Source organism: Cyclopterus lumpus, chromosome 14, assembly GCF_009769545.1.
Source record: "Cyclopterus lumpus isolate fCycLum1 chromosome 14, fCycLum1.pri, whole genome shotgun sequence".
Classification (NCBI taxonomy): domain Eukaryota; kingdom Metazoa; phylum Chordata; class Actinopteri; order Perciformes; family Cyclopteridae; genus Cyclopterus; species Cyclopterus lumpus.
In genome coordinates, this window is record NC_046979.1 from 8,525,312 (window position 1) to 8,539,902 (window position 14,591).

General features: G+C 42.9%; 1 protein-coding gene across 1 annotated transcript in view; it reads left to right on the forward strand.

Moving 5' to 3' along the window:
* The first annotated feature begins 335 nt into the window (after positions 1-335).
* Positions 336-14,591, forward strand: part of kctd16b (potassium channel tetramerization domain containing 16b) — a 69,217-nt gene continuing 54,961 nt past the window's right edge. The window contains exon 1 of the mRNA XM_034550682.1: positions 336-1,173. Coding sequence (XP_034406573.1) covers positions 336-1,173 — 838 coding nt within the window. The remainder of the gene's footprint in view (positions 1,174-14,591) is intronic.

Below are 14,591 nucleotides of genomic sequence, written 5' to 3' on the forward strand. Positions count from 1 at the left end.
CCATCTCAGCCTTCTTTTAATTTAACATTTACAGGGGGACGCCCCGGACAGCCACCCCCCCCCGACCCCCCTCCTCGCTCCCTCGCTCCCTCGCCCCCCCTCCCCCCTCGCACTCCCATTTTCGACAACTGCAAAAAGACTGGTAGGTGATAATGGCCACGGATCGATGATTATTGTGTATTCAGATTGTTGTAGGGTGAAGTTGGAGGCCCCGAATCAACACACAAATAACCGAGGACACAGCTAAGGAACTTTTAACATCCTGAGCCATCGTTGTTTTCCTTCTTTTTTTTGATACTTCCTGTTTTAGGTGTGTAGCCTGTTTCGAGCTATTCATGACGGAAACGATGGCGCTGAGTGGGAACTGTAGGACTATCACCAAAGAGCAAGCGTCGGTTCAGAACAGTTTCCCAGATGTTGTTGAATTAAACGTCGGCGGCCAGGTTTATTACACGCGTCACTCAACTTTGGTGGGGACGCCGAATTCATTACTCGGCAAGCTATTCTCTTCCAAAAAAGATGCATCTAATGACTTGGCGAGAGACCCCAAGGGCCGTTATTTCATCGACCGAGACGGGTTTCTATTCCGGTATGTGTTGGACTACCTCCGAGACAGGCAAGTCGTCCTCCCGGACCACTTCCCGGAGAAAGGGAGGCTCAGGAAAGAGGCAGAGTACTTCCAATTGCCCGACTTGGTGAAGCTGCTGACCCCTGACGAGATCAAGCACAGCCCGGACGACTTCTTCCACAGCGACTATGAAGATGGGTCCCAGGGCAGCGACCACCGGCAGTGTCCGCCCTCCTCCCTGGTCCCCGCGGATAGAAAGAGCGGCTTCATCACGGTGGGGTACCGGGGGTCGTGCACCACCGGCCGAGAGACCCAGACTGACGCCAAGTTTAGGAGGGTGCCTCGGATACTGATATGCGGTCGGGTGGCTCTCGCCAAAGAAGTTTTCGGGGAGACCCTGAACGAGAGCCGGGATCCGGACAGGACCCCGGACCGGTACACCTCCCGGTTTTACCTCAAGTTCAAGCACCTGGAGAGGTCTTTTGACATGCTGTCGGAGTGTGGCTTCCAAATGGTGGCCTGCAACTCGTCGGTCACAGCCTCGTTTGTCAACCAGCACACAGAGGATAAGATCTGGTCCAGCTACACAGAATACGTCTTCTACCGTAAGTGACACCTTGGCCTTTTTTTTTCTTTTGCTTTTTTTTTTTACAGCAGGTCATCGCTCACGTGCGGGCACACAACGTTAGAGTCACCGCTAGGAGGCGCACTTGTTTTGCTGGTCCTGTGTGTGAGACAGACATCTAGTTATAAGGCTGAATGGGCGTTTCTAGCACAGGACATCCCCTATTTTGAGTGATGTGGGTGTACTGAACACTTCAGTGTGGCGACTAATGGAGACAGTAGAGTCAAAGCTGCTTCCACCTGTTTATTTAACCTACAGTTTCTGAAATTGTGTCACTTTTTCAAAAACTTTATTTTGCTACATTTCCATGCAAACAAAAACTCAAGAGTCAAATTAGAGATCACTCCTGGTGATTTTGGGTTAAGCCAAGGTGTCGCTATGTCTCCCTGGAAGTGATGCAACCTTATCAGCAAACACATACATGAAGGACTATACTTCATGTTCTGTTCAAATCTATTACAGCGTGTTGCAGCATTTTCTACTTTCTTGCAGGCTAGTTTATATTTCACAAGATTTAACTAGATTTTGATAATTTCACTCCCATCTGAGACGGGGCAATAGTCAGAGCAATGATTTGTCAACGCTTGCCATTTCTCATCTTGGTGCAATTTTCTACTCCACCTCCTGTCTGCTTTCATCCATCCCATCCTTTCAACTTCTTGCATTTCCTTCTGGCTTTTCTGATTCATTAGGTTTCTCCATCTTTGCTCACTGGCTGGTAGGAATCTGGCAAGAGCAGTAGTGAGGAAGAGATTGTGACATTTTTAAATTAGCTTCCGTAAGATTTTATGATGCGACAAAATAATATTCTCTGATATAATCTTTTCCAAACTTGATTGCTGCCATAAAATAGACAGCGTGACACTATATATGTGCTTAGCTCGCAGTACCTATGCACTACTTGGTTGTTATGGACCAAAACCTTCCTCTGAATAACCCCTGAATCTGTAGCAGAGGCCATTTTTTAGATGCCATGAAATAGTATGTGAATACAAAAAACGGGCCTCTAAAAGTTAAACAGATTCTGCTTTTTTAAAATAATTATACTGACACTTACTTAATTGTATTAAAGTGCTGCAATAAACTAAACCCCTTTCCAAGATAGTTGCAGCGCTTTGTTTTATTTTCTCTAAATTTTTTTTTTTTTTTGCCAACACAAGCTGTGTGAAAAGTATGCCATGGCTTTATATATGTAATTGTCACAACTATCACAGTAAAACATTTCACAAAAAGGGTATATTTGTGTTGCGTGGTGTTTTTTATGTTAAAATTCCCAAACATTAAATGGAGTCTTGTTACATAACTGATATACAGTAGCTGCAAATAAAACCGGAGAGGCTGCCAACAGTACTGAGATCAATGTGTTGAAGGCAGCTATCATGATGTGTGTTAATAGCATTTCTCTCAAAGATACACTGGTTTTTAAAAACATGACTTATTTTTCCCTTAAAAGATCGCAATTTGAATAATTATTTGTGACACATATGTCTCTCTAGTAATACTTGTTTTACTGAAATATGTGGGGCTGAGTAGGTGTGGGTTACTTTGTTATTTGAATACAATACTGTATCTACACTACAGTTAACTTCCCTTGTGGTTTGTATTTTTGGGTTTTGATGCAATGTAAAATCCTTTTTCACACGTCTAACCCTTTTTTTTGTTTGTAGTACTGGCTTAACTGCATGATTTCAGATGTTTGGCAAGTAAATTGTTGGATAAGTTGCAATTATCCATACAAGAATAATGTTGTAGTTTGTCATGTAAGAATATCTGTAAATTCTTCACTTCCCCAAAATAAAACTTCTTATTCATTTTGTTCCTAAATGTTCTTGAAATGACTGGGATGGGGACCAGGACCACCATTTATAAACCACTAGGCCATGTAGTCACCACAACTTTAGGGAAAACCACTGCCAGGTATATATTAGTTATATATATATTTTCTTTTCCTTTTTTTACCTTTCTTTTCTTGTGTTTCGTGTTTTTGTTTTAAAATTTAATTGTACATCTTCATTTAAACTATGGATTCATTGGAAACAGATCTTGATCTTTGGTGGCATCCATGAAAGTGTATTTCTGTAAAAATGTGTCCTGCTTGTTTTACTGAATAAAATACCTACCTACCTACCAGCCATAAATACCATAAGTCAAAAGATCACATGGCCACAGAGCAAACAGGAGTACAAAATAAAAACATACGAGAGCGCCCCGCTGAGCTGACTCCATTTTAAATGGACACACACACACACACACACACACACACACACACACACACACACACACACACACACACAATATCTGGCAGTGTGTCTGTGAGCTGCCGCTGCAGGCCTCTCCTTGCTTACTGGCAAACAACAACTGCTTCCTGGCTTTGTTGACACATGTTCCGCTTGTTGGAGGGCGCACTCTCAAAGGCGAGGGCACAGTGGCAGATGTGTCGGGCCCACATCTAAACATATGCGGGCACACAAAAGCCTACAAGCACTCACACAGAGGCAAAAGTAAGCACAGAAGCTCCAGGAACCCAGGCACGATCACAGAGGCGCACACATGTGAACACAGGTTTGGCGTTCGCACACACACACACACACACACACACACACACACACACACACACACACACACACACACACACACACACACACACAATCGTGCAGGGACTTTGTTAAATGCTGCAGTCACCCAGTGGATTAAATGTAGTCACTGACATTCTCTTGTTTGTCTGCCTGTCACATTTTTGGCGAGCGAGCCTTTCCCTTCTCTCGTCTCTCTCTTCTCTCGTCTCTCTCTTCTCTCGTCTCTCGTCTCTCGTCTCTCGTCTCTCGTCTCTTGTCTCTCTCTCGTCTCTTGTCTCTCGTCTCTCGTCTCTCGTCTCTTGTCTCTCGTCTCTTGTCTCTTGTCTCTCTCTCGTCTCTTGTCTCTCTCTCTTGTCTCTTGTCTCTCTTTCGTCTCTTGTCTCTCTCTCGTCTCTTGTCTCTCGTCTCTCGTCTCTTGTCTCTTGTCTCTTGTCTCTTGTCTCTCTCTCGTCTCTCGTCTCTTGTCTCTTGTCTCTTGTCTCTCTCTCGTCTCTCGTCTCTCGTCTCTCGTCTCTTGTCTCTTGTCTCTTGTCTCTCTCTCGTCTCTCGTCTCTTTTCTCTCGTCTCTTGTCTCTTGTCTCTTGTCTCTCTCTCGTCTCTCGTCTCTTGTCTCTTGTCTCTTGTCTCTCTCTCGTCTCTTGTCTCTTGTCTCTCTCTCGTCTCTCATCTCTTGTCTCTCTCTCGTCTCTTGTCTCTTGTCTCTCTCTCGTCTCTTGTCTCTAATCTCTTGTCTCTCTCTCGTCTCTTGTCTCTTGTCTCTTGTCTCTCACTCGTCTCTTGTCTCTCTCTCGTCTCTTGTCTCTTGTCTCTCACTCGTCTCTTGTCTCTCTCTCGTCTCTCGTCTCTCGTCTCTTGTCTCTTGTCTCTCGTCTCTTGTCTCTCGTCTCTCGTCTCTTGTCTCTTGTCTCTTGTCTCTTGTCTCTTGTCTCTCGTCTCTTGTCTCTCGTCTCTCGTCTCTTGTCTCTTGTCTCTTGTCTCTTGTCTCTCGTCTCTCCCTCGTCTCTTGTCTCTCTCTCGTCTCTCTCGTCTCTTGTCTCTTGTCTCTTGTCTCTCACTCGTCTCTTGTCTCTCTCTCGTCTCTTGTCTCTTGTCTCTCACTCGTCTCTTGTCTCTCTCTCGCCTCTCGTCTCTTGTCTCTTGTCTCTCGTCTCTTGTCTCTTGTCTCTTGTCTCTTGTCTCTTGTCTCTTGTCTCTCGTCTCTTGTCTCTCCCTCGTCTCTTGTCTCTCTCTCGTCTCTCTCGTCTCTTGTCTCTTGTCTCTCTCTCATCTCTTGTCTCTCTCTCGTCTCTCGTCTCTCATCTCTTGTCTCTTGTCTCTCTTGTCTCTCTCGTCTCTCTCATCTCTCGTCTCTCATTTTGCTCTAGTCTATCATACCCGGCTTTTCTCTTTCGTCTCGGTTCCTACCCTCCCTCTTTCCAGCTTTATTTTGCTCCATGCGCCGCGGGGGCAAAGGAACAACGCGGCGGCACCAGTTGCCTTTAAATGCCTGACTGCTCCATCACGCCTCCTGTCTCGCTTCTTATTCATATCTCTGCCTGTTCATCTCAATGATTGTTTGTTTACCTTCATCATCGTCTGTCTCATTCTACATTTTAGCCTTTTTTGTCTGCGTCTTTGTGTTTGCGGCTCCCCTTATTGCACATATGTCAACGAGTCTGTCTTTCTCATTTGTTGGCGTTCTATTTTCTATATTCAACATCCGAAGAGATGCTCTTTTGTATCCAACTTGACAATGCCCATGTGCACAAAGAGAGATCCCTAAAGATATGATTTTCCCGTCTTGCCTTGACCTTGACCTCACTGAACATTTTAGGATTAATTGGAACGTCAGCTGTGAGCCGTGCCTTATCCCAACATCAGTGGCCAACCACACAAATGCTTGTGTGGCTGAGATGAAGCTAATCCTTGCAGCCAGACACCCACATCTCGTGGAGAGCCTACCAAGATGAGTGGAGGCTGTTGGGTGTTTATTATTTTATTTTATTTTGGAAAGAGATGTGCAACAACCACACGGGTGTAATACGCATCTGTCCACATACTTTTGACACATTTGATGTGCAACAACCACACGGGTGTAATACGCATCTGTCCACATACTTTTGACACATTTGATGTGCTGAAAAGTGGATAACATCATCTACAAGAAGCTGTCATCACCATTAGTGGTTAGCAGTCATTTCCCATTAACATTAAAACTGCTTTTCCTAAAGTTTTCTGTAGCTAATATGACCAAAACTTCGTTTTTGGTTTAGGTAACAGTAATCTTTTTTTCAGATATTTCATTATTATTATTAATTATTGAGGCCTTCGTGTGGCCTCTATAATTGAGCCATGTTTAGGGCAAAGTGCTTAAGGGCAATTTGACTGACACAATTTTGCCAATTTACACTGACAAGTTTCATGTTTTTTCTTGCCAGAAGCCTGAACCAACTTTATCTCTTTAAATTCACTTTTTGCTTGTTATCTATTGCCCTGGATGTTACACTCCTCTGATTACACCCATCAATCTTGTTTGTCTTCTGTTTGTGGCTATTCAAATTCAGGATGGCCTCTGAAACCCCAGAAGGCAAATATATTTATTAATTTGTTGCATAACTCGAGTGACTGATAATGAATCATCACTGTTGACAGTTGGTTCTGTGGTATTCACCCAAGGGCCTGACAGCGCCTACTGCAACCGAACCATTGAACAACACAACATCATCTGTGTGGCAGAAACAGGATATGTCTGCTGAAAGGATAGGAAAATCACATTTTTGGGCTGGGGATATATTTTCCCAGGCTTTATTTTTTCATACCTCAGCCGAACATGCGAGAGTGAAGTGTGTGTCATTACAAATGGCCATTTTCATATGACCACGTGTGCTGGAGTGTGACACCCTGTGCCATTAGCTTGTTACATGCAGATGGGTAACTCCTTGTGTAGCAAATGTGTTTTGGCAGGTGGGAAACAAGGGTCCGTGGTTATGGTAATTTGTCTATGTGTGTGTGTGTATGTGCGTGTTTATGTGTTAACCCGTGACCCATGTTGCAATACCTGAGGCATTTGCACACCCGTCGTGCCGCTGGCTAAACACACCTGCACACCACACACACACACACACACACACACACACACACACTCATCACCATATGAAACTATATCACACTCCTCATGTGAGCTGCTCTCGGCCCCGGCGCTGATGACATTAGCAGCGGCGGTCCCATGCTGCAGGCCTGTAGGAAGTGATTAGGCGAGGAGCAGACAGGCCGTGACAGCTCTGAGGAGAGTCTTGATCGGGACAGCTGCTACCCTGGCCTAAGCTCCACAGGGGAGACCACCACCATACACCTCAACCCGGCATTATTCAGGATGAGACAAAAAGGAAGGAGAGAGGAACCGTTGGACAACACTGCTTGATTTATGAAAGAAGAGAAAAACACTGCTATTCTTCTTACCACTGCTTCTGTTACTATGACTACTGGTGATGCTACTTCTTTAATACCATGGCTATTATAACTCTACTACAACCAGTGGTGCTTTGTTCACCTAAGTACTCAAAACTGCCTCTGTGGTTGTTCATTTTGACTCACACAGTCACAAGATGAAAACAATACCAGCGTCATTGTAGTGTGCTGATTGTGTAAGCAACCTGGGTGATGGTTTACGAATGTTTGGTAAGTAGTAGTCTTACAGATCCCTTACATTATGTTGCTGCCTTTCATATTGATACGCTGCTCTGGAGAGTTAGATAAAACTGCTGCAAGCTTCTCTTTTTGTCCAGTAAGAATCCGAGCTGCAGCGTTTTGTACAAGCTGCAAGGGAAAAGGAGACTTTTGACTGAGTCAGAAAGACAGAAGGATGTAAGGAAACAAAAGAACAGATGACCCTATCTCCTCCTCACCGGAACATTAAACACTGCTTTCCACTGGGCATATTCTTCAGATAGAAGAAACTACACTGCATAGAGTAACAGTGTTAAGGCAAGTGACTGATAAGTGATGCAAAGTGAGTCTTTTCAGGGAAATAAACCTAAAATGACCACATCTTGAAACAATATATTTGCTTGCATGCACACTGCTCTTTTTTGAGTGATTTCTCGTAAGAGCTCATTCTGGGATGTGCGGGTGGGGTTGTATGGAAAGAAGACAGACTTCCTGTTTGTCTAGCCTCCCATTGACCTTCTCCCTTGGAAGATTAGTGTAGTTACGTAGCGTAGATTCCCATAATCCCCGGCCTCTGGAGGATATGGTGAACTACATGGCTCTGGGAGAGAGAACGGGAACGAGAAAGAGAAAGAGAAAGAGAAAGAGAAAGAGAAAGAGAAAGAGAAAGAGAAAGAGAGTGAACACCGGAGCGTCGACCACAAGCTCCCCTCAGCCCTCTGCGACTCCCTCCTCTCCTTGCCGTCTATCAGCCCATTTTCTCCTCCTTTGTGTTGTGACTCTTGACACTCTATTCTCTCTGCGGTGGCGAGCACAGTTGATATAATGCTGATGCTCTTCCCCTGTTGTGTTGGAATAAGTGCTCTGCGGTGCGACGAGGTGTGGAGCGTTGCCATAATGACAGAAACTGCAGCTGGAGTGGCTCTTTGCTCAACCCACCGGCTGGCTGCTGCAATGCATCAATGCTTTAATAGTCCCACTATGCGCGAGCCCAGATTGGCTGGAAACTCCATGTTAAGGATACACAGAATTCCCACCACATCAGTAATTGCATCACCTAATCACACCAAAGGCTGTTTCCACCGTGGGAGTGCATGTCACAGTTCATATTAAAGCCTGCTGCCATTTGTTAAGTTTGTTGTAAGTTTCCCAAATAGAAGATCTCATGCAAAAGAGGACCTATATCCTGAGAATAATATCAGTTCAAATACCTAACTTTTGGTTGCGGTGTTGTTCTGAGATATCATGACAGAGTAGGAAGTTTCCGTTTTTATGTGGAGTCTTGGCTTCACTAGTGTGTGTTTTTCTTTCTTCTCGTTAGTTCAGTGCCTCGTTTACCTCTACCAGGCCCTTCGTTCGTCTCCGTCAGTCTGAAGATAGTGTGACTGATGAAACAGTCGGCCAATATTCAGACTATTAGTATTTCTTTCAACATTCTGATTGTGTTTTTGATCGTTTTGTATTCCTTTGTGCCTCATTAGAATCACACACTGTCACTCACACAGCAGTGGTCCACAGCTTGATCGAGCATATGCTTCCACTGCTGTAATTTCATTCCATGTGTGCTTTTGAGTGCTTTTTCGCTTTCTACGGCAGAATGTCAGTGGCATTTCATTTGTAAGTGGCAATATCCAAATGTCTATTAAGAAAGTTAGAGGACGTGATATCACAACTCCAGAGGAAATTAACTCCAGAGGAAATGACTGAAACCACCAATGGTAACATGTGTCCTGATGTTTCATAGAAATTTGAATTTTTAATTTGTCAACACAGGTTTTCTTCCAGAGTACAGTGAAAACTATTTATAACATGTGATGATTATCACATAGGACTGTATTCTATGATAAAAAAGTTAAATAGTCTTTAGAATGACACCAGGCAGTACCTGAAGTTATTCCACTGCAGAGGATTATTCAAAACTCCCATACTGTGGCTCATTAGTAATCCCCCGGTGTCATTTTGGAGTACTCGCAATATCTGTGGAATCCCTTCTACCTATTAATATAACACAGGGACAGGAAAGAGTTTCAACTCCAATGACCCATTTTGCCTCGGACTTTGTTTAATCTTTTTTTCTTTCAGCACACATTATTATTATTATATTAATTAATACATCACATGGTACCTAAGAGATGCCTCACTACATCGAAAAAAACCCCAAGCTTAGATAAAAAGAGTACTCACTGTACTCCGATAACATTGTCAGACTAATCTAGACCGTTTTAAAAGAAAGGACAGAACATATCTGTGGGCAGAGGGTAAAGAGAGGGCTACAGAGGTCTGGTGAGCTCACGTCTTTACAACCCTCCGCACTGATTATCTTTCATTTGCAATCCTGTAGTCTTCAACACCAACTGACGTTGCCTCGAGTCACTTGTCGGATTTTGTGTTGCTCTCTCTGAAGCTACGAAAGGCTTTACGCAATAACACGGAGGACGTCGGTGCTGTAGGAGCCTGTTTTGGCGATAGATTTGTGGTGGATAGACTTAGTATCCCATATTGGATGATGCTTAATGGGAACAAACACGAGTCAGAACTATGGCTTTCAAAAAATCAAGTAAGAATGAATTATTACCAACATGTAATCAATCAATTGAATGCAAACCATTTAGTCCACTGGTTTTATGCACAACACAAGGAAGTGACGACAGTCCTGAACTATGTTGACATTGTTCCCTCAGCTGCCTCACATAACCTTCAATTTCACTGATGCCACTTTGAGACAGCCTCACATGTATCCAAGACTTTTTCATCCACACAATATTTCTCATTCATCATGACCCACCACGGTTCTTCATTTGGCGTTAGCAAAGAAAACATCAATAGTTTAATTTACAGATGTGCAACAGGGCACGTGGCAAGTCAGATGAACAGTGCATTTTGGTAACTCCCCACACTTTGAATCAGAACAGATAGAACAGATTTCACATCTTGCAAATTTGCAAGCTATGCCAGCGGTGATTGGGAGCTTGCTGGACTAAAATCTGGATGGTTTTGGAAATAAACCTGTCGTTATAATTCAAACATGGAGACATTGCACAACAGACTTTCACACTATGACAACTTCAGAGTTTAAAAAAAAAAAAATGCACACTGAATACAATTAATTTAACAGATCCATGGCAAAGAAAGCATTACATATAAGAGTAAAAAAAAACCTGAAGAATGAGTCCTTGTTTATGACATAAGTTGAGATTGTAATGAATAAAGGAGGGACACACTAGCAACAGATTGAAGTGTCATCTGGCTGTGCATCATGAAACATACAGTGAGATTTGAAGAGTTAGCGGTTCATGACTTTCTGTGTTCTGTCACATAGCGATGACAATTTATAGAAAATGAGTGTCCGCAATCATCTCACCCGCGCTACTGTTTACTATTCACGATGCAATGAATAATTGAGTAGTGCTCACAAAGGACTGCGCAGACACTGTGGCAGCCACACAGAGGGCTCTTTGTTTGTTTGCAAAAGTAATGGGTTGCTACCTGGGGTCCTATGTACACATACTACCTGTATTATGGTCTCCTAACTACACACGCCTGTGTTAACTGTGTGTAGATAATGATTTGCTGGCTGTGAAACTGTGTGATTATGGTCTGCAGACAGGAGGTTTGTCAGTAAATTGGTTTTGCAGGACAACAGTAAGCGCATCAGGGTGTGAACACTCGACAGGACATATACACATTACACACACACACACACATACACACACGCACACACACCCACACACATTATGCAGATAAAATCAGACAGCACAGTCTAGAGCTAGAGACAGATTGTTTACCACAAGATTAACCTGGTTTAAGCTTTAGAGAGATTAGTAAGCAGTATGCGTCTGTCCACGGCAACACAAACAATGCATCTACACAAACCAGCACTGTATTTGTGTTTGCAAACAACATGGTCATAGCATACACAGAGAGTCTCGATCTGATCTCTGGAGTGTGGCACGCCTCGTTTGTACATGCTCGTCTGTGCTGCGACGAGAAACAAGCAAATGGAGCAAGACAATTATCAACATCCATCACCTCAGAATCATTTAGCCAATTAAATCCATTACCGGGTGACATTTAGGCGCAATCATTATTGTTCTCTCCTTCATGCACATACATACAAGCACACACACACACACACTGCACTTCACGCCGGGATCAGAGCAATAATGTACTTGTCTCATAATGTAATGACATGTTCTCGTTGAGGAGCAAAGCTCATTCATCATGATTAAGACTACTATGTGTGTTGCATGTTATTGAGTGTGTATGAGGTCGAATGGAGGACCTTTGCAGGTCGCACGCTCCTGTTTTCATGCAACACCCATATAACAAATGTCACTTTGCCTTTCACTCTCAGACATCACTCGCCCTTTGGAAAGGTCTTTCTCTCCTTCTCTACTTCCCTTCTCTTTCACACTTGTCCCTCCAGTTTAAATTCCCCTCATCAATAAAACAATTAGCTATTTTTTTTATAAGAGTAAAAGATCTGTCGAGAGATGTGCCAGATTGTGTAAGCAAACCAACTCTAGATCGACTCAAAATCGACTCATATTAAGTTACCAATAAGCCAAACAGAATATTCAGAATCAATATTCAAGTTGTTTGTCGAGGAAAGTTGGCTTTGTAAATCCAAATCTTTTGAATGTTTTTTTTGGGCTGTTAATCTGTTAATACCTTTAACTCCTCATGGGCATTTGAGGGCTTTTTTACGAGCCCGTTTTACTGATCAGGTGGTTTGTGTCCTCGCTGTTACACTTAGAGCATCACAATACAATACTGTGCTGTTAGATTCACCACATGGGCCTTCTGGTTTTTCATTAAGAAAGTGTCCCGCATACAGCATGTAATTTATTAGATAACACCAAGAGGCACATGGCAGTATGCACTATGAGAGAGGAAACATTTAAGAGAGCAGAAAGGCAAACAGGAAATGATGGTGAGAACACACACACACACACACACACACACACACACACACACACACACACACACACACACACACACACACACACACACGCGCACTATACAGTAGAATGTGGCGCAGCTTAATCTCTGGTGATGGTATCAGTGTATCTCTGCCTGTTGTCATTGCACAGTTCTCACCATTTTAAAAGCTATGTTCAGGTGAAGACAGCTGAGTGTGAACAAATCCATTGTGGATAACAAACAGGTTTGCAGAAATACAAATAGACGCTCACATTTAGGCTCACTGGCAACATAGGAATATGTTTTGGATTGAAATCTACAAGTAGGCGTCAAGTATTTATGCCACAAGCGTGTTTTTTCTGATATTTAGTTTTTCTTCTCGGGTCCCACCTTCTTGCTCTGTATCTGAAGCTGCTTCTGGCATTTGATTCTCTGCCAGTTGGATAGATCGGGTTTTCTCTAGCGCATTTGAAGCATCAAGGTGTTGTGCAGAGAGCTCAGCCTTGTGACTTCCGTAAACAAACTCTGGCTGGTAGTTTTGCTTATTTCAAACATGTCTCCTGGAGTGCACAGCTGCCAGCTCTGAGGCTGCTGGCAGATGTTTTTGACTGCCTTTGCTGTCGTTGCTCTTACAGCTGTAAGATTCTGTTTTATTCTATAGTCATTTCTCTTACTAACACTCCTCTTACCCTGTCTTCCTTTCCTTGTATGTCTGTGTTTGGTCAATGCTGTCAGGCCTTTGTCTCTTACCGTCTATCCTTCTTTCAGTGTACACCTCTTCTCTGATTTTTTCTTCCTACAAGAGCTTGAGTTTACTGTGATTTGGCTCTCACTTTCTGTAACGGTTACTACAATGGTTTTCAATGTCTCAATCTTAATCTTCCTCTTTCTCTTTATTTGCTTTGTGTCTGTATTTTCCTCTTCAAGCGCCCGAGGAGTAAAATCGACATGCAGCCAAAACAACAGAACTGGTTCTTTTCATTCGGTTTCATTTGATAATCTGTTCCTTTCATTCGACACTATCCAGTTTTTCTGTTGTTTCTTCGCCATTGGAAAATATTACCATGGAAAGAGAAGGGAAGACTCATGGCAAGTAAGAGCAATGGAAATGGAGTTATCGTCAACACAGGAGATGTACGTCTAGGGCATATGCTGCTCTAACATCAAAACCATCTAACATAAATACTCAGTCTAACTGAGGCTGAGCATACATTTCAGTAATCCAGGGGACCATAAAATAAACCTCGAAAGGTCAGCACAAGAAGGAGGAGTTGGACTGGGAGTCATTTGTAAGTGAGGCTTGGTGCCTTGTTAGATGTATTGTGTACTCATTTAGGAGGCGCTGCTGCCCAAGTGTGAAAAGAGAAAAGTTGGGGTAAAAAGGTCACATTTTGAACCATTTCTCAAGTCCCTCTGGCGCATGTTAAAATGTATGTTTTTGTATTTTATCTAATTTAAAATATAAGGCAACTCCCAACATCATCAGTTTTGGTTTCTACTAAACTAAACTATTGTTTTGGTGGAGAGAAATCTGGCTTTATAATCTGGTGCCCCCATGTGAGCTCTGTTACTATCGTGCAATAACTGGTGTACATATTGCCCACAGGAAAAAAAGAAATTCCCCCAGTGGAGTTTCTGCTACACAAAGCAATCTCTACAAGACCAATGCTTTTTGCTGACCTTTAACCTTTGACATGGCAGAGATAAGGATGCCCTAAGGCATTTTTTTAGTTCTTAGTGGCTTTAGTGTTTTAGGTAAGAAGGACGGACATTGCGCATGCAAGCATAGATGCACATATATACTCTGTCTATATTTGTCTTTCATACACACACACTTGCATAATTCACAACAAGAATACTCTCAAAATATCCATCCAGTGTAGCTGAAGCACCCCCAGTGCAGTTATTATTTATAGATGGATGTTATCCATCGAAGAATGTGTTGGCCATCACCAAACCTTATTGCTTTTATATGCCACAAAATAAATGTTAACATTTTTAGAGGGCGACTTTGGGGCCTTGCTCGGTAACAACATATGTCTTCCTGAGAAAAAGATTACTAGAACTTTCTTTAACCCTCTTGGTGTTTATTGATATTTTCAACTGGAATCCAATGTATAGCTACAATTCTGAGTAGATACATATGCTAAGCTGTGGTGGAAGCTGCAGACCCTACATACGTACAGTATGTAGCTTCCAACACTGTTGCTCCTTGAAGAGGAAGTGTGCTCAATTTACACACACAATGTTTATT